The 25,245-nt window shown below is 38.6% G+C and overlaps 1 protein-coding gene across 11 annotated transcripts in view; it reads left to right on the forward strand.

Annotated features, from left to right (window-relative positions):
* The window catches only part of EML5 (EMAP like 5), a 185,737-nt gene that overhangs the window by 101,020 nt on the left and 59,472 nt on the right, over nt 1-25,245 (forward strand). For all 11 annotated transcript variants that reach the window (XR_004271749.1, XM_032287666.1, XM_032287665.1 and 8 more), the window contains 4 exons: nt 514-716; nt 1,652-1,763; nt 3,765-3,892; nt 9,197-9,338. Coding sequence is in view for 10 of the 11 variants with exons in the window: in XM_032287666.1 (XP_032143557.1) it covers nt 514-716; nt 1,652-1,763; nt 3,765-3,892; nt 9,197-9,338 (585 nt within the window). In the remaining variant the exon portion in view is untranslated. The remainder of the gene's footprint in view (nt 1-513; nt 717-1,651; nt 1,764-3,764; nt 3,893-9,196; nt 9,339-25,245) is intronic.

Below are 25,245 nucleotides of genomic sequence, written 5' to 3' on the forward strand. Positions count from 1 at the left end.
ACAACATTGCTTAAAAATTCACAAATGTTATATATATACATATATATATACACATATATATGTATATATATAAAGGAATGCATGAGACTAAGCAGTATCACAGTCACAATAGAGAGGGTGAAGAAGACAGATGAGATTGGCATGACATTTCAGTTATTTTGGCATGTTTTTGTAGGTCAGTGGTGGATATATAGACATTCATTGTATTGGAGTTTTTTAATGCCTTTTTGTATTCTTATGTCATAATAAAAAATTTTTAAAACATCATCAAAAGTGCTAGGGACTGATTAAAATGGACTTAGTCCAGCTCTTTGTTTATCTAAAAAGTTATGGCCTAAATGCAGCTATGCAAGGTGTTACCCACATCACTGTTTGAGGCACCAGTATTTTTCAATTCTCTTTGCTGTTACATACCTTTCTATTCAAACAACAACAGTAGAAAAGAAATTTTGCTTCTTTATAATTGTGTATATTTTGAAAGTGGTACGTTTATAATATTTTTTTGTGAACTAGGGGGAGGATTGATTGGAAGAAAAGGCTACGTAGGCACACTGGGGAAAAATGACACAATGATGTGTGCAGTGTATGGATGGACTGAAGAGATGGCTTTTTCTGGAACATCCACAGGAGATGTGTGTATCTGGAGAGACATCTTTCTTGTAAAAACAGTGAAAGCACATGATGGGCCAGTGTTCAGTATGCATGCATTGGAAAAAGTAAGTAACCTAAAGAGATGTTAAGTTAAACATAATTTGTCATGGAGTGTAGAGCATTTTCAGAAGTAAAGGAACACTGCCTTTCTACTTGGCTGGACTATCCAACAGTAGTTTGTGGGCTAGGGTCATCTTGACCTTTCTTTGTTTCTCTTTTCAAACTTCTGAACACAGATTGAAATAGGTCTACAGTGTTTTGTTTTGAGACAGGGTCTCACTCTGTTGCCCAAGCTGGAGTGCAGTGCTGTGATCATAACTCACTGCAGCCTCCTACTCCTGGGCTCAAGAAATCCTCCTGCCTTAGCCTCTTGAGTAGCTGTGACTGCAGGCAAGTGCCACCCACACCCATCTAATTTTTTTAAAAAAAGTTTGGTAGAGATTATGCTGCCTAGGATAGTCTCCAACTCCTGGGCTTAAGGTATACTCCCACATCAGCCTTCAAAGAGTTGGATTACAGGCATGAGGCACCATGCCAGCCAGGTCTGCTGTTTTGTGTTTGTTTGTTTTTTTTCTTTAAAGTTTAACTTCATGTTCTTAAGCTTGTACTATGTGTCAAAAATCAGCTGTTTATATATAATCGCCATATTCTATCAGGTAGTTACCATTATTGTTTTCTCTTTTTAAGGATGAGGTTATTATGTAGACTCCAGGAGAATATATGTAACTTTCTGAGAGTGGTAATCTAACTTACAGTTATAGATTGTAAAAACTATGTTTCTAAAGCCCTATCCTAAAAGTAAAATGTTTAATGTCACTGTAAATATTATTTCAGATTCCATGTAGACATTTAAAAAACAATGGATATGCTAATTCCTATTTTTTACAAGCTATAACTTTTGGCTATGTTCTTTCCTCTAGAATTGTTCAATATAAGGAAAAAGGTTACTATTTAGAAAAATATTTAGATCTTTATTAACTTGAACCATTTTTTTTCATAGGGGTTTGTAACTGGAGGAAAAGACGGTATAGTAGCTCTTTGGGATGACTCTTTTGAAAGATGTCTCAAGACCTATGCTATAAAAAGAGCTGCATTAGCCCCAGGATCTAAAGGTGATTGGAGACTTAGTGGGGTTTTTTTTTGTTTTGTTTTGTTTTTGTAGAAAAAAGATTAATTGCTCATTAATATGTTCCACTAAGGTGGAACACATAGCATATATTTTTCCTTCTTGTTGGGCATTAGCATTAAGTGGAAGAAATTATTTAACTGGATACCAGAATCATTGCTGTCTTTTCAAAAATCTATTTTCTAATGATACATATGGTAAAATATTAGTGAAGTACAAGATTATGAATCCTAATTTTTAACATTAGTTTTCCAAAGAAAATTTCTCTGTGAACATCACATTTATCACCAGTCAGGAACTTGTGTGCAACTTTGACATTTTGTTTCACCTTGGCATTTTGTTGACCCTGCCTCTCTAGCCTCACATGCCCTTTTCCCCTTTGCCATTTCTTTGTTTATTTCAGAGACAGGGTCTTGCATGCAGTGATAACAATATTTCCCTTTGCCATTTGTTTGTTTGTTTATTTATGTAAGAGACAGGGACCAGGCTGGAGTGCAGTGATGTAATCATAGCTCACTGAAAGCTTGAACCCCTAGACTCAAGCAGTCCTCCTGCCTCAGCCTCCTGAGTAGCTGGGACTAAAGGCACCTGCCACCATACTTAGCAAATATTCAAATTTTTGTACACCCAGGGTCTCTCTGTATTGCCCAGGCTGGTCTCAAACTCAAGAGATCCTCTAAACTTGGTCTCCCGAAGCACTGGAATTACAGGCATGAGCCACTGTGCTTGGCCTACCCTTTTTTTTTTTTTTTTAAGAGGAAGAAGGGTGCAAGGACAGCATCAGGCACAACTCCCTGTCCCCTGACCGTCCACCAGGTTGTGGGCCCAGAGGGTGCATTTTCTTTGAGCACGTTTCTTCCTTTAAGGCACGGCACCACACTCTCTCTGATCTCCAGACCTTTCTTCATGTTTTTACTTTTTCCTAAAACATGCTCTTCCTCTTCTCTCCTGCCCCCTCCATTTACTTGACCACATACTTATTTTTCAAATATCAAACATAATTTTTTTCTAGGATGATATCCCTCACCCTCACCTCCTCTCAAAAAATTTAGATTCCACTGCTATGTGCTCCTATTTCAATATGCCACTAACATAGGGTCTATTTCCTCATTGTATGGTCTGTAAGGGCAGGAGTTGGGTCTGTCATCTTTACTAATTGCTGAAGCTTTCCCAGGACAAGTAGACATAAATAAATAGAGTCGGCTCTCTGTGTCTGTGGATTCCATATCCTCAGATTCAACCAACTGCAAATAGAAAATATTCTATAAAAAGTAACAATGAACAATAAAAATATAAATAAAAATATGGTATAACAGTTATTTACATTGTACTAAATATAAGTAAAGGTGATTTAAAACATTTGGGGGCCGGGTGTGGTGGCTCACATCTGTAATCCCAGCACTGTGGGAGGCCCAGGCAGATGGATCACCTGAGTTTGAGACCAGTCTGCACAAAATGGCAAAACCACATGCTGTTAAAAAAAAAAAAAAATGGAAAAAAAAAAAACGTATGGAATGATGTATGTGGGTTATATGCAGATACTACACCAATTTATATAAGGGACTTGAGCATCCATAGATTTTGGGATCTGTGGCAGTTATGGAATCAATCCCCCAAGGATACTGAGGGCCCACTGTGTATCTTAAATTGAACTGAATAAAATTACTAATGAGAATATTATAAATACTCATAAGACGGGCAGGAGATGGATAAGAAAGGGCTAATATAAAAAGAGAGAAATAAATAGTTGTCTGAATGGTAGGATGGAATCTGAGAATAGAATCATAAAATTATAGTACATAGGTGGTGCTTATTTTGAGATTAGTAAATATTCAGTTTACTAATGTACATTTATTAGAATACTTAAAATACAGGAGAAAACCTTGTAATCTGATTTTCACTGTCAAAATAGCTTAACTGGCAATATATACACCCTTGTATTATAGTAACTGCATGTCTAGGAGAACATCTTCTTTTAACCTTTCAGGTCTTCTCTTGGAAGATAATCCATCGATACGTGCCATATCATTAGGACATGGTCATATTTTAGTTGGCACAAAGAATGGTGAAATACTAGAAGTGGATAAAAGTGGCCCAATAACACTTCTGGTTCAGGTAATTTTAAATGCTAATATGCTTTGTTTTTCTTTATATACAATTGATTATTTCAATACATAGGAGGCAAAAATTGACAGTGATGAAAATTAATGTTAAATTAGTTAGGGAAATATTTGTTAATGTATACAGAAAAAGTTTTAATTTGGTAATAGCTAAATGACTGGGTAGCAGTAAATATGCATATTTTATATGGAATGATTGCCAATATTTTAAGTAGTTTATTATTACAAAGTAAGGGACCAATGAAAAGAAAAACAGTTGTAATTCATTTAACCCAGTCTGGTTTTAATTTTATTTATTTAAGGTATAAAATAAATACCTTAAATAAAATAAATAATTTTATTTTATTAAAATAAATAAAATAATTTTAATTTTAATAAATAAAATTAATTTTATTTATTTAAGGTATTTATTTTATACCTAAGGCAGTTATTTTTCTCTGAAACTCTTCATTAGGTCATTCTTAAGTTTCTAAGAAAAAATAAAAATGAATATATGAGTGTATGCTAACATTTTATTACTGAAAATTAAATATCAGTGAAAAGATATAAATAAAAATCCAGAAATATAAAAATTATGTGATAAAGAAGTAAAATTAAATAGAGGGATTAGCTGCTGGTTATATGATCCTTAACACTTTCATCAAGAATGGTAGATTCGACTTTTATATTTCTACTATGTATTATATTTTTCTGAAAAATAGAGAGGGAAGTAATACCATAAAACCATAAATGAAATAGGATATATGCTGATGAAAAATTGTCCTTGTGCAACTCTATATAGTAACACCAAACCTTGGCTTGCCTTTTTACCCTGAAAAAGGATTTTCATTCTTAACAGAGACTTATTTCCCCTGCAATCCCCACTTTACTCTGTTATGATACCAATGAGCACACATAGATGAGAACACTGCACATGCTTTAATGTTCATATAACATTTTGATGGGTCAAGGGAAATTTGTAAACAGATGACAAAATGTTATGTATTAAATTAACTGGTGTCTTACTCTTTAATTTCACTTACATAATATGCCTTTGAAGTAAAAAGATGATGGGGTCATGGTGTTAACACTTTTGTGATGTCTTGGAAAATATTAACCCAAGTATGCTTTTACAGATGAACCCAAACATGAAATTACTAAAAAACACAGTTTCCGAATTGTGAAAAAAGATTTAGAAGTCACAAGTAATATCTGTTAAGAGAAAAACTTTAGACAAAATAAATCTAACAGTTTATCTGCATATTAAAAGAGGGGGCGGGCACAGTGGCTCATGCCTGTAATCCCAGCACTTTGGGAGGCTGAAGCCGGCTGATTGCTTGAGCCCAGGAGTTTGGGAAGCTGAGAGGTGTAGATCGCTTGAGCCAGCATAAGCAACATAGCGAGACACTGTCTTAAAAAAAAAAAAAAAAAATCATGAATTAGGTAGCACTCAGCACTGGAAAAGGCTCAGAGAGATCTGCTGTAGCAGTGTGGGCAGTGAGATTTTATAGGCTGAGCACAGAAGTAAGACAAAGAAAATATATTTGATTGGTTAGAGTGGAAAGACCTTACTTAGAGATTAGTTGGCAGATTCTGCTTGGCATAGTCTGTAGTTTCAATTCACTTTACATTGGGCTTTGGTTTGCTTACATAGGAACTTAAAGCGCTGAACCTGTCCCAGCCTGATGGCCTCCCAGTTAAAAATTTGTTAAATGTCCCATTATTTTTAGTATTATTATAGAGTTTTCAATTGTCCTATTATCTTCTTGACATTGGAAACAAGACAAGGATACCAGATCACACCATTGTCATCCAACATTTTGTGTGAGGTCTTAGCCAATCCAGTAAAACAAAACAATAAAAGACGTATGTGTTGGAAAGGAATGGACAACAGTGTTGGTATTTTTGGGCATTATAACCGTATACCTTGAATATCAAGGGAATAAATTGAAAAATTATTAGAACTAAATAAAGAGTTCTGTAAAGTGATTAGTTGCAAAATCCATGTAAAAATCAATAGTGTTTCTATATACTAACAATAACTAGTTAGTAAATATGACATTAAAAATGCTGCTTGATGGCCAGTCACAGTGGCTCATACCTGTAATCCCAACACTTTGAGAGGCTGAGGTGGGCAGATCATGAGGTAAGGAGTTCAAGACCAGCCTGGCCAACATGGTGAAACCTCGTCTGTACTAAAAATAGAAAAATTAGCCGAGCATGGTAGCAGGCGCCTGTAATCCAAGCTACTCGGGAGGCTGAGGCAGGAGAATTCCTTGAACCTGGGAAGTGGAGGTTGCAGTGAGCCAAGATTGTGCCACTGCAGTCCAGCCTGGGCAACAGAGCAAGATTCCATCATGAATGAATGCATGAATGCATGCATGCTACTTGCACCAGGTGCAGTGGCTCATGCCTGTAATCTCAGCTACTCAAGAGGCCGAGATGGGAGAATCATTTGAAGCTGAGGGTTCAAGACCAGCCTGGGAAACATGGTGAGACCCCCCCCCCACCTCTAAATAAAATAAAATTAGCTGGGTGTTCTTACACACATGTGCAGTTCCAGCTACTCAGGAGGCTAAGGTAAGAGGATCACTTGAGCCCAAGTGTGCAATGAGCTATGATTGCACTACAGCATGGCAGCCTGAGTGACAGAGGGAGACCTAATTTCTTTTAAAAAAACACTCACACACACAAAAAATACAATAACTGGGAATAAATGTAGCTAAAAATATGCACAATCTGTGTTAAGAAAACTAAGATTTTACTAAAGAATAAAATAAATAAGTTACATAAATTTCATATAATCACAATCTGAATTAGAGTTTTACAAATGCTGGAAAGATGAAAAACCATATAGAAGAGAAAATATTCAAGAATAGTTAGGAAAGCTTTGAGAAACTCTCCATGCATGAAATAAAAATATTATAAAATGATAGTAATTATAAGTATAGGAATGTATATACCCTACAGAAGTGTTTACATATATTTAACAACAACAAAAACTGTACAATGTAGCAGCAGTATTCCATGGATCAGTTTGGGGAGTAGTGCCATTCTATCATTAAGTCCATGAACATGGGATAGCTCCCCATTTATAGATCTTCTTTTAACTTTTTCTGAGTGTTTTGTAGTTTTCAGTGTGTAAGTCTTGTAGTTATTTTGTTAAATTTATTTTTAACTATTATTTTTGATGCTATTATAAATAGTTTTCTTAATTTTGATTGCATTGTTTATTTCTGTTGTATCAAAATGCAGATTTTGTACATTAACCTTATAACCTGTAAACTTGCTGACTTTATTTATTAGTTCTGATAGTTTTATAGTGGATTATTTAGGATTTTCTGTATACAAGATTATGTCATCTGTAAATATACATAGTTTTACTTCTTCCTGTCCAATCTGGATGCCTGTTACTTCTTTTTCTTCACCAATTGCCCTGAGTAAAACCTCCAGTACAGTGTTGAATGTAAGTGGTGAGAACAGAACATCCTTGTCTTGTTCCTGGTCTTAGAGTGAAAGCATCTAGTCTTCTACCATTGAGCATAATGTTAACTGCTGGGTTTTTTTTAATAGATTCTCTTTACTAAGTTGAAGTTGAAGAGTTACTACCCTTTCATTCCAAATTTTTGGAGCATTTTCATCATAGACGGGGAGGGATTTGTCAAATGCTTTTCTATGTCTATTAAGCTGATCATGTGGTTTTCATTTTTAATTCTATGCATATAGTGTATTACATTAATTGACTTTTGGATATTATGCCAATCTTGTATTCCTGGGATAAATCCTACTTGGTTGTAGTATATAATTTTTTATATGTATTAGATTTGGTTTGTCAGTATTTCATTCAGGATTTTAGCATCAGTATTTATAAGGGATATTGGTCTTTAGTTTTCTTGTGATATTGTTGTCTGGCTTTGATATCGGGTCATGATGGCTTTATAAAATAATTCAGGAAGGGTCCCCTCCTCTTTGTCTCTTTCCCTGACCACACCCAACTGTTAAACTCATTTAATTGCTAGCTTATTGCTCTGTTGTTTTCAACATTTTCCTCTGTCAGGTATAAATTGTGCCACAGACTAAACCAATTAAATTAGGGCTCCTTTAAAGGGACACTTCCCAAGATTAGTGTTTGAGGTTTCTGACTCCAAGCAGGCTCCTCCCAGCTATCTCAGAGTTTACTGGTTCTCTTGGACAAACTAGCTGGCCTACAGTTTAGCCTGTATGTCCAGTGAGCCTTCCAGTTTCCTCCGAATTACTTTTTGAGTGCATCCTCATGCATGAGCTTTTTCACACTCTGCTGTAAATGAAGTCAGTTCCTTTGAGAAGAGATTAGGAGCTATCTGGTTTTCTGGATTGCCTCTCCCTCCAGGCAAAATCTCTGAACCAGGACCCTGGAGTTGAGAGTGAGGTCAAAGGCTCTTTCAGTATCTCAGGCTTTAGGCCCTGAGATCTTGGTAAGGGGAGAGGGGACAGTAGTCTCGGGTGTTCCTGTGTTACCACCAGGACCCCATTATTCTCAGAGACACCACATCCAAAGTAGAGCCTCCATCTGGAGTAGAGGCTGGGCAGAAGCGATCTCCCAACTGTCAGCTGAGCTCACCAAGAATTTAGCTTCAGCAACAGGAGGCTGAGGGCCGGATGAGAAATGCTGACATCCTGCCTTACCCTAGGAAGATAGAGCTCTGACCTGGAGCTGGAGGGGAGAGAGAGCCTAGTATTCTTGGTTGCACCAGTCTCACCTGAAGTTTCCATCTAGATGATGAGGGAGGAAGGGAGTGGATCTCAGTTTAAATACTGTAGACTCTCATAGTTCTTACCAAATTTTAGCGGATTTTCTCGAGTAAAAGTTCCTTCCTTTGTTGCATCTCCCTGGAACTATTTTCAGAGACTTTAAATGGTTGTTTTTTTAAAAAATTAATTTTTTCTAGTTTTACTAGTGAGCAGGTCTGTGGAGCTCCTCATTCTGTCATGCAGGAAAGTACCTCCTGTGTGGCAATTATTAACATTCCAGAGCAGCCAATTCCTATTCTCTCCACCCAGAAAATGTTTTAGGATTATAAGTAAACTTTAATGGTAACGTGATTATATTGTAATCGTGGAGCTAAAGTTGTTATGCAAGTATTTTATTGTGTTTCCCAAAGATAAATAGAAAAGTTTTATTAGACTTACTCACCATTCAGTATCCTATCTATTATTATATATTATTGAATGTTGTCTTTAGTTTTATTCTAAATAACACTGTACATACATACACACACACACATACATACATACATACATACATATCTTTAGGTTAAATTGATCCTATGTTTCTTTATAGGGACACATGGAAGGAGAGGTGTGGGGTTTAGCTACACACCCTTATCTGCCCATCTGCGCTACTGTAAGCGATGATAAAACCTTAAGAATATGGGATCTCTCTCCTAGTCATTGTATGTTGGCTGTCCGGAAGCTGAAAAAGGGTAAGAGGCTCTCAGACTTGAACATAGATTAAGCTATCACAGTTTTCTAACCTTTGCAAATATAAGAAAGCAATACTAGGCACATTTTTAAAAGACTTTAAATACATTGAAATATTTATTGAATGTCTACTTACTCATGGTACCAGCTATAGAAGCTTAATTGTACTCAGTCTTTGCTTTATGGGACCTCCTATCATCATGCCTAAACTGAGCAAATTTCCAATAACATGTTAAAGAATATAGGAAGTAAACAGAAGTTAAGCTTTTCTCTCCTTTGTGACTGTGGATTATACATAATTTAGAACTGGAAACTTTTCTAGGGCATAGTGGGTACTAAAAAAAAAAATCAAATAAAAATGAACTGGAAACTAAGAAAGAAAGCCCTAGCCTAAAAGAGGGTAGACAGTTGAGGGAAGGATATTTTAAATAGAACTGAGCCTATTTGTAGGAGGCAGATGAAGCTGTCAGTGTAGGCGAGATGGGAAAGGCTCAATTGTAAGAGCCAGGCTGTTACTATCAACCTAGTGTAGTGAAGATGTATGGGCAGCTTTGAATTTCTTAGCAAAGTGGCAGGGAATGTTACAGGGTGAGGATACTATAGGAGGAGTGCTAGTTGGAAAAGTTGGGAATGGTTACTGTAAAATATATGATAGCAAGGCTGGGCACAGTGGCTCATATCTGTAATCCCGTCATGTTGGGAGGCTAAGGCAGGAGCATCACTTGAGCTTAGGAGTTCAAGACCAGCCTGGGCAGCATGGTGAAACTGTCTACACAAAATACAAAAATTAACCAGGCATGATGGTGCATGCCTGCAGTCCCAGCTCCTTGGGAGGCAGAGGTGGGAGGGTCTCTTGAACCTGGGAGACGGAGGTGGCAGTGAGCAGAGATCATGCCACTGTACTCCAGCTTGGGCAACAGAATGAGACTCTATCTCAAAAAAAGAAAGAAAGAGAGAGAGAATGAATCAACGGATGAAAGAAAGGATTATCTAACCACAGTAAAGGCCAATTTGAAGTTAAGTAGCATGAATTGTAATTCTTCTATTGACTTAAAAGTCATAGTCTATTCTTTTAGGGTTACAGTTAAATATTTAACATATAAACTTAACTAAAATCTAAAGTTTATCGCAATCTCTAGAACACTTGAACTCTAGTCACTGTCACCCCCTTTTTTAGTTATTGATGTCCAGCATTGATTTTTTTTACCCTCACAACCCCCTTCAATTGTCACTATTATTATTTTATTGAGTCATTGTTTATTCAGGGTTTTTTGTGCGTATACATTTTTGTTCACCTTTTCTTCTTGCATGTCACACTGTTTGCTTTTATCATTTTCTTCTTCCTACTTTAGAGTTTCTTTAATAAAAGACTTGTTGAAAATTTCCTTACCTTCTTTTGTCTGAACCAGTGGTTTATCAAGGGCAGAATAGTAGAAGTGGTCCATACCAGCAGCAAGAGTATTTTATAAAACACTGATATCAGGCCGGGCGCGGTGGCTCATACTTGTAATCTCAGCACTTTGGGAGGCTGAGGTGGGTGGATCTCGAGGTCAAGAGATCGAGAATATCCTGGCCAACATGGTGAAACCCCATCTCTACTAAAAGATAAAGATTAGCTGGGCATGGTGGTACGCGTCTTTAGTCCCACCTACTTGGGAGGCTGAGGCAGGAGAATTGCTTGAACCCAGGAGGCAGAGGTTGCAGTGAGCCGAGATTGCACCACTGCACTCCAGCCTGGCACCTGGCAACAGAGCAAGACTCTGTCTCAAAAAAAAAAAAAAAAAAAAAAAAAAAACCACTGACATCACCGTTCCTAAAAAGCAGATGGATTTTTATTAAGTTTTATTATTATTTTAAAATTCTTTTATAGGCAGCATATTGCCACTTAGAATAAACAGTTATAACCACCCTGACCTTAGTATACCAATAATCTGAACATATTTTGATTTTTTTACTCTCATTCTTAAATGCTAATGCAACTGCTTCTGGAATTCTTGGTTGAACACAGAAAATTCATGATTCTGTATTTTTGTTTTTAAATATTCTTCTTTAAGGGCCAGGCATGGTGGCTCACGTACAGGCAAAGTACAAAGTAATCTCAGTACTTTGGGAGGCTGAGGTGGGCAGATTCCTTGAGATCAAGAGTTAGAGACCAGCCTGGGCAGCATGGAAAAATTATGTCTCTACAAAAGAATATAAAAATTAGGTGGGCATAGTGGCATACATCTTTAGTCTCAGCTACTTGTGAGTGCTGAAGCAGGAAGATTGCTCAAGCCCATGAGGCCAAGGCTGCAGTGAGCCATGAACATATCACTGCACCCCAGCCTAGGTGACAAGTGAGACCCCAGGTCAAAAAACATATATATATTCTTCTATACTCACCTTTATTTTAATTTTTGTCATCACGTGATTCAAGAGGAAAACAGATGGATTTTAACTTTAGAGGGATATGTGTGGTTTTACACTGGTTAATTACTGAAGTCATGCTAGATTCAATATTATAAAATGTTATCTCTTCGAATCATTCAATAAGCAAATACTATTTTCTTCAACAAATGAATGTATATCTATCATGATCCTGAGATTTTATCATTTTACAAAAAAGAATTCATTATAATTAAAGTAGCTTGTCATAGGGAAATTTCGAGCAAACAACCAATTTTATGGCACCCAGTTAAAGAATAAGCAGAAGTATAATGATGCAACATGGCTTAATGATTATATTCTCTTTTTTTTGGATACAGTGTTTTACTCTGTCACCCAGGCTGGAGTGCAGTGGCAAGATCTCTGCAACCTCCACCTGCCAGGCCCAAGTGATCCTCTCACCTCAGCCTCCTGAGTAGCTGGGACTACAGGCATGCAACACCACACCTAGCTAATTTTTGTGTAGAGATGAGATTTCACCATGTTGCCCAGGCTGGTCTCAAACTCCTGGCTCAAGTAATCTGCCCGCCTCAGCCTCCCAGGGTCCTGGGATGACAGGTGTGAACCACTGTACCCAGCCTAATGTTTTATATTCTTAATGTTCATTAAGTAAACACTTTCTAAATTTTTGCAGCCTTTTGCACTTTTTATATAATGACATATTGGAAAGTTTCTTTTCTTTTTTTTTTTTTTTTTTTTTTGGCGTGGAGTTTTGCTGTTGTTGCTCAGGCTGGAGTGCAATGGCACAATCTCAGCTCACTGCCACCTCCACCTCCTGGGTTCAAACGATTCTCCTGCCTCAGCCTCCTGAGTAGCTGGGATGACAGGCACCTGCCACCACACTCAGCTAATTTTTTTATTTTTAGTGAAGATGGGGTTTTACCATGTTGGCCAGGCTGGTCTCAAACTCCTAACCTGCCTCAGCCTCCCAGAGTGTTGGGATTGCAGGCGTGAGCCACCACGCCTGGCTATACATATTAGAAAGTTTCTGTTAAAAACTTGTATCCTCCAGGTTCAAGTTTTAATTATAATCAATTCTGAGTTTTTAATGGACTTTCTGTTTTTTAATTCTACACTGTTATTCCATGTCTTGCTCATTTCATGTTTTGTGTCTGTCTCTGTGTGGCATCTGCATCTGTGTAATTTTTTTTCAGATTAGTCTGGTTGTTTTTTTTTTTGGAGATTATGTCTTGCTCTTGTCCCCCAGGCTGGAGTGCAATGGCACCATCTTCACTCATTGCAACCTCCATCTCCGGGTTCAATTGTTCTCCTGCCTCAGCTCCCCAAGTACGTGGGATTACAAGCACCTGCCACCATGCCCAGCTAATTTTTATATTTTTAGTAGAGATGGGGTTTCACCAGGTTGGCCAGGCTGGTCTCAAACTCCTGCCCTCAGGTGATCCACCCACCTCCGCCTCCCAAAGTGCTGGGATTAGAGGTGTGAGCCACTGTACCTGGCCTCTAGTTTTTAATTCTCTTTATAGCAGTTTATTGCCAATCTGTTTTTTAACCTACCCATTTAGTTAATTTTGTTTGTCAGTTTTATAGCTTCTTTTTGTTTTCAAGTTTGCCTGAGATATTTTAACATCATATTCCTTGTTTATATTTTAGATTTCCTCCTTTCTATCTTTAATCTTAACTACCTGTTTCAGATAAATAATATAAAATCTAATTATCTCCCAGGACCTCATTTACTGTGTTTTCTTACCATTCTTTTGAATGTTTTCTTGTTTGTTTTTCTGCTGACTCCCTCCTAGTGGTCCATCTTCTTGTGCATTTTAAATTCATATTGTAAGTTCATGTTTGATTGGGCTTTCTTTACCTCTGGGGATCCCATGATGTCTGAATCAAGGGTGTGTGCTTCTATAGAGATTTTGTGTTTCTCTCTTCAGGTGTCTGAGGTGCTACCATCCAGAACCACTGGAAATTTATTTAATTGAGATTACATAAATCATGTAATGAGTATAAATTTGAATCTAAGATTTGTGAAAGCCACCCTGTGTTTGTGAATTCTCAAGTATGATTTTTCCCCCTCTATGGAGAACCCAGGCCGGGATAGATAAGCCTGTTTCATAAAGTCTTTATTGTCAGATACATTTAAAAAAAAAGGTTTCTCGATTTTTCTTCTGAGATATTGTTGTAATACTAGAAGAAAATGACAATATGCTGTTTGGAAAGTTTTTGTCAAAAAAAATTGCATGTAATTGTATGTATTTTATTTCTTAAGATATTCATGAGTCAAAAAAATATAAAAACTAGAGAAACTAAATATTTAATATTTAGTATATTGAAATACAAAAAGACAAAAACATCACAATATAAGAATAGCTGTGTAGTATTTTAATTATTAGTAAATTATTAAAATGAAAAAGTTTCAGCATAAAACACTGAAATAAACAGTTGATTCTTTTAAAGCAATCTTAAAGAGCAAAGTTTATTAATGATATTATTATTGAGTTAAAAGTAATTCATTTTGAGCAAATTTTTCCAATGACCTAAAAGGCCCTTACTATACACTGTACTATACTATGCGCTACACTATATGCTAGTCTGAATAATGATAAAAAGATAAATATAATCCAGTGCTAAATTTCCTGTGACTCTCTCTTCATCAGATAATACTGTCTCTTTTTTGATGGCTTTGAGGACATTTCTTTTTGAAATTTTTTTTTGTGGGGACTGTAGCCTCTTTATTTTTATTTTCAAGACGGAGTCTTGCTATATCATCTAGGCTGGAGCAGTCTGGATGATATTGGCTCAATGCATCCTCCACCTCCCGGGTTCAAACAATTCTCTTGCCTCAGCCTCTTGAGTAACAGGGACTACAAGTATGTGCCAGCACAGCCAGCTTATTTTTATATTTTTAGTAGAGATGGGGTTTCACCATGTTGGCCAGGCTGGTCTTGAACTCCTGACCTCAAGTGACCCACCTGCGTTGGCCTCCCAATGTGCTGAGATTACAAGCGTGAGCCACCATGCCTGGCTATATAGCCCCTTTATTGATAGCAAGCTATAATAGTTGTTTTAAAGGAAACATTTCCAGGGTACATTGTCTTTAGATTTATGATTTCTAGAAGGAAATTATAATTCATTATTATTGTATTTGTTGTGAGTTGAATTGTGTTCCCCTGAAAAGATATGTTGAAATTCTAACCCCCAGTACTTGTGAATGTGTCCTTATTTAGAAATAGAATCTTAGGAGATAGAATCAAGTTAAGACACAGATATAATAGATTTGAATGGGCTCTAAGTCCAGGGATGGATATCCTTATAAGAAGGCCATGTGAAGACATAGAGACACAGACACACTGGGAGAGTGCAGCATGATGATGGAAGCAGAGGATTGGAGTGATGTACCTATAAACCAAGGAGCACCAAGGATTGCTAGAGAGAAGCAAGGAAGGATTATTCCCAAGAACTTTTGGAGTAGAGCATGGCTCTGCCAACATCTTGATTTCAGATTTCTAGGCTCCAGAAACTGTGAGAGAATGGATTTCTGTTGTTTTAGGACACACAGTTTGTGGCAATTAGTTACAGCCTCCTAGGAAATCAATATTCCTAGGAGTATTCAAATCAATATGAACTGTGTTCATATTCCAGTGTTCAAAAAGTCTTCAAACTAGAGTGAGAATTATTCTCAGTATTAGTTTTGCTTAGTTGACCATTATTTTCTGTGAAACTTGAGGGAAAAAATCACTAGCATCCAGTATACCCTGGATGCTAGTGATTCTGAGATCAGATTTTTTTTTTAATTTTGAAATAATGGTATTAGATTATCACTATGAGTACTTTGGAACCTAAAATTAACATAAAAAATTGAAAGCTAGTACTATAATGAGTACAATGAATGTATGTCTTTTCAAGAATTCCAGTTTTGTTTAGGAGGTCCAGGTGCAAGACTAGTCTCCTATGCTGTTAAGGCAAATGTGACTTTTAAAAAATTTTCTATTTTATGTTATTTTAAGTTCCAGGATACATGTGCAGGATGTGCAGGTTTGTTACATAGGGAAACATGTGCCATGGTGGCTTGTTGCACCTATCAACCCATCACCTAGATATTAAGCTCCATGTGCATTAGCTATTTATCCTGATGCACTCCCTCCCTCCCCCATAACAGGCCCTAATGTGTGTTGTTCCTCTCCCTGTATCCATATGTTCTCATTGTTCAGCTCCCACTTATAAGTGAGAACATGTAGTGTTTGGTTTTCTGTTCCTGTGTTAGTTTGCTGAGGATAATAGCTTCCAGTTCCATCCACGTTCACACAAAGGACATGATCTTCTTACTTTTTATGGCTGCATAGTATTCCATGGTGTATATGTACCACATTTTCTGATAATAGTCCATCATTGATAGGCATTTGAGTTGATTCTATGTTTTTGCTATTGTGAGTAGTGCTGCAGTGAACATATTTGTGTATGTATCTTTATAACAGAATGATTTATATTCCTTTGTGTATATACCCAGTAATGGGATTGCTGGTTCAAATGGTATCTCTGGTTCCAGGTCTTTGAGGAATTGTCACACCGTGTTCCACAATGGTTGAGCTAATTTACATTCCCACCAACAGAGTAAAAGTGTTCCTATTTCTCCACAGCCTTAGCAGCATCTGTTGTTTCTTGACTTTTTAATAATTACCATTCTGACTGATGTGAGGTGGTATCTCAGTGTGTATTTCTCTAATGATCAGTGAGGTTGAGTTTTTTTTAATGTGTTTGTTGGCTGCGTGAATGTCTTCTTTTGAGAAGTATCTGATCATGTCCTTTGGCCACTTTTTTTTTTTTTTTTTTTTTTTTTCTGAGACGGAGTTTCGCTCTTGTTACCCAGGCTGGAGTGCAATGGCGCGATCTCGGCTCACCGCAACCTCCGCCTCCTGGGTTCAGGCAATTCTCCTGCCTCAGCCTCCTGAGTAGCTGGGATTACAGGCACGCACCACCATGCCCAGCTAATTTCTTTTTGTATTTTTAGTAGAGACAGGGTTTCACCATGTTGACCAGGATGGTCTCGATCTCTTGACCTCGTGATCCACCCGCCTCGGCCTCCCAAAGTGCTGGGATTACAGGCTTGAGCCACCGCGCCCAGCCTTTGGCCACTTTTTAATGGGGTTGTTTATTTCTTGTGAATGCGTTTCAGTTCCTTGTAGATTCTGGCTATTAGACCTTTGTCAGCTGGATAGATTGCAAAAATGTTCTCCCATTCTGTAGGTTGCCTGATCATTCTGATGATAGTTTCTTTTGCTGTGCAGAAGCTCTTTACTTTAATTAGATCCCATTTGTAAATTTTTGCTTTTGTTGCAGTTGCGTTTGACATTTTCATCATGTAAACTTTGCACCTGCCTATGTCCTGAGAATGGTATTGCCTAGATTTTCTTCTAGGATTTTTTATAGTTTTGGATTTTACATTCAAGTCTTTAATCCATCTTGAGTTAATTTTAGTGTAAGGAGTAAGGAAGTGGTCCAGTTTCAGTTTTTTGCATGTAGCTAGCTAGTTTTCCCAGCACCATTTACTAAATAGGGAATCTGGCCAGGTGTGGTGGCTCATGCCTATAATCCTAGCACTTTGGGAGGCCAAGGAGGGCAGATCACATGAGCTCAGGAGTCTGACACCAGCCTGGCCAATATGGTAAGACCCTGTATCTACTAAAAATACAAAAATCAGCTGGGTGTGCCCGTAGTCCCAGCTACTTGGGAGGCTGAGGCAGGAGAATCACTTGAATCCTGGAGGTGAAGGTAGCAGTGAGCCAAGATTGTGCCACTGCATTCCAACCTGGGTAACAGAGCAAGACGCTGTCTCAGAAAAAATAAAAACAAACAAATAAATAAATAGGGAATCCTTCTCCCATTATTTGTTTTTGTCAGCTTTGTTGAAAATCAAATGACTGTAGATGTGTGGTCTTATTTCTGTGATCTCTATTCTATTCCCTTGGTCTATGTGTTTGTTTTTTGGTTACTGTAGCCTTGTAATATAGTTTGAATTTGGGTAACATGATGCCTCCAGCTTTGTTCTTACGGCTTAGCATTGTCTTGGCTGTACGGGCTCTTTTTTGGTTCCCTATGAATTGTAAAGTAGTTTTTTTTCTAATTCTGTGAAGAATGTCAATGGTAGTTTAATGGGAATAGCATTGAATCTATAAATTACCTTGGGTAGTGATATGGTTTGGGTGTGTCCCCACCCAAACTTCACTTGAATTCCCACATGTTGTGGGAGGGGCTTGGTGGGAGGTAATTGAATCATGGGGGCAGGTCTTTCCTGTGCTGTTCTTGTGATAGCAAGTTTCACAGCATCTGATGGTTTTATTAAATGTCTGGCATTTCACCTGCTTTCACTCACTCTATCCTGTCACCCTGTGAAAAAAAGTGCCTGCTTCTCTTTTGCCTTTTGCCATGATTGTAAGTTTCCTGGGACCTCCTCAGCAATGTGGAACTGTGAGTCAATTAAATCTCTTTCCTTTGTAAATTACCCAGTCTCAGGAATTTCTTCATAGCAATGTGAGAACGGACTAATACAGTAAGTTGGTACCAGTGGAGTGGGGTGCTGCTGAAGAGATACCTAAAAATGTGGAAGCAACTTTGGAACTGGGTAACAGACAGAGGTTGGAACAGTTTGGAGGGCACAGAAGAAGACAGGAAAATGTGGGAAAGTTTGGAACTTCCTAGAGACTTGTAGAATGGCTTTGACCAAAATGCTGATGATACAGACAATGAAATCCAGGCTGAGGTGGTCTGAGATGGAGATGAGGAACTTGTTGGGAACTGGAGCAAAGGTGACTCTTGTTATGTTTTAGCAAAGAGACTGGCTACATTTTGCCCCTACCATAGCTATTTGTGGAACTTTGAACTTGCCTGAGATGATTTAGGGTATCTTGCACAAGAAATTTCTAAGTAGCAGAGTATTCAAGAGGTGGCTTTGGTACTATTTAAGCATTCAGTTTTAAAAGGGAAACACAGCATAAAAGGTTGGGAAATTTACAGCCTTACTATGTAATAGAAAAGAAAATCCCATTTCTCAGGAGAAATTCGAGCTGCTGTAGAAGTTTGGATAAATAATGAGGACCTAAATGTTAATTTCCAAAACATTGGGGAAAGTAAGTTTCCTGGGGACTCCTCAGAAATGCAGAAGAGTGAGTCAATTAAATCTCTTTCCTTTATAAATTACCTAGTCTCAGTTTTTTTTGGTTGTTGTTTTTTAGATGAATTCTCCCCCTTTTAGCCCAGGTTGGAGTGCAGTAGCACAATCTGAGCTCACTGCAACTTCTGCCTCCTGGATTCAAGCAATTCTCCTGCCTCATCCTCCTGAGTAGCTGAGATTACAGACATGTACTACCACGCCTGGCTAATTTTTGTATTTTTAGTAGAGACAGGGTTTCACTGTGTTGGCCAGGCTGTTCTTGAACTCCTGACCTTAAGTGATCCACTCACCTCAGCCTTCCAAAGTGTTGGGATTACAGGTGTGAGCCACTGTGCCCAGCCAGGTATTTTATAGCGATGTGAGAACAGACTAATACAGACAGTGCGGCCATTTTCACAATGCTGATTCTTCCTATATATGAGCATGGAATTATTTCATTTGTTTGTGTCCTCTTTTATTTATTTCCTTGAGCAGTGGTTTGTAGTTCTTGAAGAGGTCCTTCACTTCCCTTGTTAGCTGTATTCCTAAGTATTTTATTCTCTTTGTAGCAATTGTGAATGGGATTTCATTCATGATTTGGCTCTCCGCTTGTCTGTTGTTGGTATATAGGAAAGCTTGTAATTTTTGCACATTGATTTTGTATTCTATGACTTTGCTGAAGTTGCCTATCAGCTAAAGAAGATTTCGGGCTGAGACAATGGGGTTTTCTAGATATGTGATCATGTCATCTGCAAACAGAGACTGTGTGATTTCCTCTCTTCCTATTGGAATACACTTTATTTCTTTCTCTTGACTGCTTGCCCTGGCCAGAAGTTGCAATACTATGTTGAACAGGAGTAGCGAGAGAAGGCATCCTTGCCTTGTGCTGGTTTTCAAGGAGAATGCTTCTAGCTTTTGCCTATTCAGTATGATACCCACTGTGGGTTTATCATAAATGGCTCTTACTATTTTGAGGTATGTTCCATCAATACCTAGTTTATTGAGAATTTTTAATATGATGGGATGTTGAATTTTATTGAAGGCCTTTTCTGCATCTGTTAAGATAATCATATGGTTTTTGTCTTTAGATCTGTTTATGTGATGAATTATGTTTATTGATTTGTGTATGTTGAACCAGCCTTGCATCCTGGGGATGAAGCCAACTTGATCGTGGTGGATAAGGTTTTTCATGTGCTGCTGGATTTGGTTTGCTAGTATTATATTGAGGACTTTTGTATCAATGTTGATCAGAAATATTAGCCTGAAATTTTTTTTTTGTTGTGGCATCTCTGCCAGGTTTTGGTATCAAGATGTTGCTGGCCTCATAAAATGAGTTAGGGAGGAGTCCCTCCTTTTCAGTTGTTTGAAGTAGTTTCAGAAGAAATGATACCAGCTCCTCTTTGTACCTGTGGTAGAATTCAGCTGCAAATCTGTCTGGTCCTGGGCTGTTTTTTGTTGGTAGACTATTAATTACTATCTCAATTTCAGAACCTGTTATTGGTCTATTTAGGGATTCAACTTCTTCCTAGTTCAGTCTTTGGAGAGTGTATGTATCCATGAATTTTTCCATTTCTTTTAAATTTTCTAGTTTATTTGCACAGAGGTGTTTATAGGATTCTCTGATGGTTTTTTGTATTTCTCTGGGATCAGTGGTGATATCTCCTTTATCATTTTTTTATTGTGTCTATTTGATTCTTCCCTCTTCTTTATTAATCTAGCTAATGGTCTATTTTACTGATTTTTTTTAAAAACCAGCCCCTAGATTCATTAATTTTTTTTTTGAAGGGCTTTTTGTGTCTCATCTCCTTTAGTTCTGCTCTGATCTTAGTTATTTCTTGTCTTCTGCTAGCTTCAGGGTTTGTTTGCTCTTGGTTCTCTAGTTCTTTCAGTTGTGATGTGAGATCTTTCTAGCTTATTGATGTGGGCATTTAGGTCTACAAACTTCCCTTTTAATACTGCTTTAGTTGCATCCCAGAGATTCTGGTATCTTGTCTCTTTGTTTTTACTGGTTTCAAATAACTTCTTGATTTCTGCCTTAATTTCATTATTTACCCAGGAGTCATTCAGGAGCAGGCTGTTCAATTTCCATGTAGTTGTGTGGTTTTAAATTATTTTCTTAATCTTGAGTTATAATTTGATAATGCTGTGGTCTGAGAGACTGTTATGATTTTAGCTCTTTTGCATTTGCTAAGGAGTGTTTTACTTTGAATTATGTGATTGATTCTAGGGTAAGTGCTATGTGGCACCAAGAAGAAAGCATATTCTGCTGTTTTTGGTTGGAGAGTTCTGTAGACATCTATCAGGTCCATTTGCTCCAGAGCTGAGTTCAAGTCCTGAATATCATTGCTAATTTTCTGTCTTGATGATCTAATATTGACAGTAGGGTGTTAAAGTCTCCCATTATTATTATTTGGGAGTCTAAGTTGTCTCTTCATAGGTCTCTAAGAACTTGTTTAATGAATCTGGGTGCTCCTGTACTGGGTGCATGTATATTTAGTTTAGCTCTTCTTGTTCACCTGACCCCTTTTTCATTATGTAATGCCCATCTTTGTCTTTTTTTATCTTTGCTGTTTTAAAATCTGTTTTGTCAGAAACTAGGATTGCAACCCCTGCTTTTTCCTCCATCCTTTTATTTTAAGCCTATGTGTGTCTTTGCACATGAGATGGGTCTCTTGAATACAGCATATTGATGGGTCACGACTCTTTATCCAGTATGCCATTCTCTGTCTTTTAATTGGGAGCATTTAGCTGATTTACATTTAAGGTTAATATTGTTATGTGTGAATTTGATCCATCGTCATCAAAGTGGCTGGTTATTTTGCCCACTTGATGTAGTTGCTTCATAGTGTCATTGATCTTTGTACTTCAGTGTGTTTTTGCAGTGACTGGTAACACTTTTTCCTTTCCATATTTAATGCTTCCTTCACAAGCTCTTGTAAGGCCTGGTGGTGACCAAATCCCTCAGCATTTGCTTGTCTGAAAAGAATTTTATTTCTCCTTCACTTATGAGGCCTAGTTTGGCTGGATATGAAATTCTGGGTTGGAAATTATTTAAGAATGTTGAATATTGGCTCCCAATCTCTTCTGGCTTGCTGGGTTTCTGCTGAGAGGTCTGCTGTTAGTCTGATGAGCTCCCCTTTGTAGGTGACCTGACTTTTATCTCTGTTTGCCCTTAACATTTTTTCCTTCATTTTGACCTTGGAGAATCTGATGATTATATGTTAGGGGTTGATCTTCTCATGGAGTATCTTACTGGGGTTCTCTGGATTTCCTGGATTTGAATATTGGCCTGTCTTGTTAGATTGGGGAAGTTCTCCTGAATGATATCCTAAAGTATGTTTTATAACTTTGCTGTATTTAGGTACCGCATTTTGTCGTAGGTTTAGTCTTTCTCCATAATCCCATAATTCTCAGAGGTTTTGTTCATTCCTTTTTTTCTTCTAATCTTGTCTGCCTATCTTATTTCAGCCAAATAGTCTTCAAGCTCTAAAATTCTTTCCTCTTCTTGGTCTATTCAGTTTTTGATACTTGTGGTTGCATTGTAACATTCTTGTGTTGTGTTTTTCAGCATCATCAGGTCATTTATGTTCCCCTCTAAACTGGTTATTCTGGTTAACAGTTCCTATAATGTTTCATCATGGTTCTTAGCTTCTTTGCATGTTCCTTTAGCTCAGCAAGTTTCATTATTATCCACCTTCTGAAGCCTGTTTCTGTCAATTCATCCATCTCAGCCTTCACCCAGCTCTGTGCCCTTGCGGAAGAGGTGTTGTAATAATTTGAAAGAGAAGAGACACTCTGGCTTTTTGTGTTTCCAGCAATTTTTCATTGACTCCGTTTCATCTTTGTGAGTTTATCTAGCTTCAATCTTTGAGTCTGCTGAACTTTGGATGGGGTTTTTGTGGGAACTTTTTTGTTGATGCTCTTATTGTTGTTGCTTTGTTTGTTGGTTTGTTTTTCTTTTAACAATCGGGCCCCTCTTCCATAGGGTTGCTTAGGTTTGCTGGGGGTCCACTCCAGACCGTCTTTGGCTGGGTCCCTCCCATACGTCAAGGTGTCACCAGTGGAGGCTGCAGAACAATAAAGGTGGCTGCCTGCTCCTTCCCCTGGGATCTCTGTCCCTGTTGGTCACTGAACTGATACCAGCAGGAATGCTCCTGTATAAGGTGTGTGGTGACCCCTGTTGGGGTGGTCTCACACAGTCAGGAGGTACAGGATCCAGGACCCACTTAATGAAACACTCTGACTACCCCTTGGCAGAGGGGGTGCATTGCACTGGGGGGAATCCCTCTCGTCCTGACTGCCCAGATTCCTCAGAGCCAGCAGAGGGAAAGACTAAGTCTGCTGATCCATGGAGACCACAGATGCCCCTCCCCCCAGGAGCTCAGTCCCAGGGAGATCAGTTCTGTCTACAAACCTCTGGCTGGAGTTGCTGAAATTCCTGGAGGGAGGCCCTGCCCAGTGAGGAGGGATGGTTCAGGGTCAGACCTAAAGAGGCAGTCCAGCCACGGTCTGCCACAGCCTCTGTGCTGCACTGTGGTGAATTCCTCCTGGGTCTAAACTGTTCATTTTCCCAGGCACCAGCAGGGGAGAAATGGCAAACTGGAGCTGCAATGATGGCTGCTGCCCCTCCCCGAGGGAGCTCATTCATCTTAGGCAGCAGGCAGCCAAAGTGTTGACGGCCGTACCTTCCCCAAGGAACTTGGTAGTTTTTGGCAGTCCCCAGCCAAGTGGCCACTGACAATCTGCATAGCTCTGTGCTTGGGACCCAAGGCCCTGGTGGCATGGGCTCATGAGGTCGTGATCTCCTGATCCACAGGTTGCACAGATCCACGGAAAAGGTGTGGTTTCCTGGGCAGGGTAGCACAGTCACTCACTGCCTCTCTTGGTTGGGAGTGGGAGCTCGCCTTGTCCGGTGCAGCTCCCAAGTGAGCCATTGCTCCACCCTGCTTTTCCTCACTCTCTGTGGGTCATGCCAACCACCTCGTCAGTCCTAATGAGATAACCTGCATACCTAAGCTGCTGGTGCAGGATTCACTTGCCCGTTTTGTTCTTCTCCATGGGAGCCTCTGACCACAGCTGTCTGTAGTTGACCTTCATGCCCCCACCTTCCAAATGTGGCTTTTTTACTTTGGTTTTCTGCTCCCCTTTTATTTTTGATACCTAAAACATTTTTCTTATTTTCCAATGATGTCAGCTATGAATTTAAAAGGATACTATGTTAATCTTTGCTTAAACTCAACTTTCTACCTGCTTTATGCCTGCACCCAACCAGCAGAATAAGCAGTGAGTAAAACAGGGAACCGTGATAATTGACCTCACTACCCTGTCTGTTTCTCTACCCCTCTTTTGTAGCAGAACTCCTCAATATTGTTGAGGCTCCCTTCTCTGTGCGTTCACATGACAGCAGCTCAACAAAACACCCCAATTAGGCTTTTGTCCCTATTTGTCCATTTAACCTGCTGCCAATTTGTTGATCAGTTCTTGGTTCTCAGTATATTCACCTTACAGAAATTTTTGGCACAATTTATCATTTTTTTTTTAACTGAACTACTTTATTCACTTATCTCTGGACCTCGTGCATGTCAGTTTTTGCTCTCTACTTCACTGACTCCTTTTTTCTGTTTCCTTTGCTAGGTCTGTCTCTCCTTCCTGCATGCTGCATTTAGGAATGCTCCAGGGCTTCTCCCAAGACTTTTCTTTTCATATGTACACTCACACTTTAGATTCAGTCTGTCACTGTCCAGTCAGAAGACAGAGACTTCTAGGGTTATTTGAAAGTGGGAATTTAATAAAAAGAATTGCTAGCTAGTAAAAGGTGATTACCTACTGAAAAAGCCTTAGGGGTAGCCACCATAGAAAGCAGCTACCAACCCTAGTACTAAAGGAGAGTGAACAAACAAGTTAAAAGAGATTCATACCTGTTTGGAAATGGTGTGGCCGCCACCAGAACATTCAGTGAGCTTGTGGCAAAAAAGCTTGCCAGAGGGTGAAGCCCTCAGTGGAACAATGAGAGTAGTCACTTGATGAAGACGAAGCTTGCCAGAGGCAGCAGGCCAGAGCTGAATGGTCAGAACCACCACTTGGTGAAGAGCTTAACCTAGGGCAAAAGTCATTGAACTGAGAGGACTACTGCCAGAGAATCTTACTGAAGTCTGCAAATTGCAGCTAAATCGTTAGGGTGATGGTGGAGAAGCTTCCTGGAAGAGGCAGTTGGGGCTGCCACTGTGGTGTTAGGCCCCCTTTATGCCAGTGCCCTGGCTGTATAAAACAGCACACTGGAAGAAGGGAGTCACTTTTGGCCTTATAGTGTTTCTGCAGCTCCCTCTACTGGCAAAGTTTAGTGTCAGTCAGCTAGCAAAAAAAGTGTGAGGCCCAAGGAA

Source organism: Sapajus apella, unplaced genomic scaffold (assembly GCF_009761245.1).
Source record: "Sapajus apella isolate SASKATOON/1434 unplaced genomic scaffold, GSC_monkey_1.0 scaffold20, whole genome shotgun sequence".
Taxonomy (NCBI): Eukaryota; Metazoa; Chordata; class Mammalia; order Primates; family Cebidae; genus Sapajus; species Sapajus apella.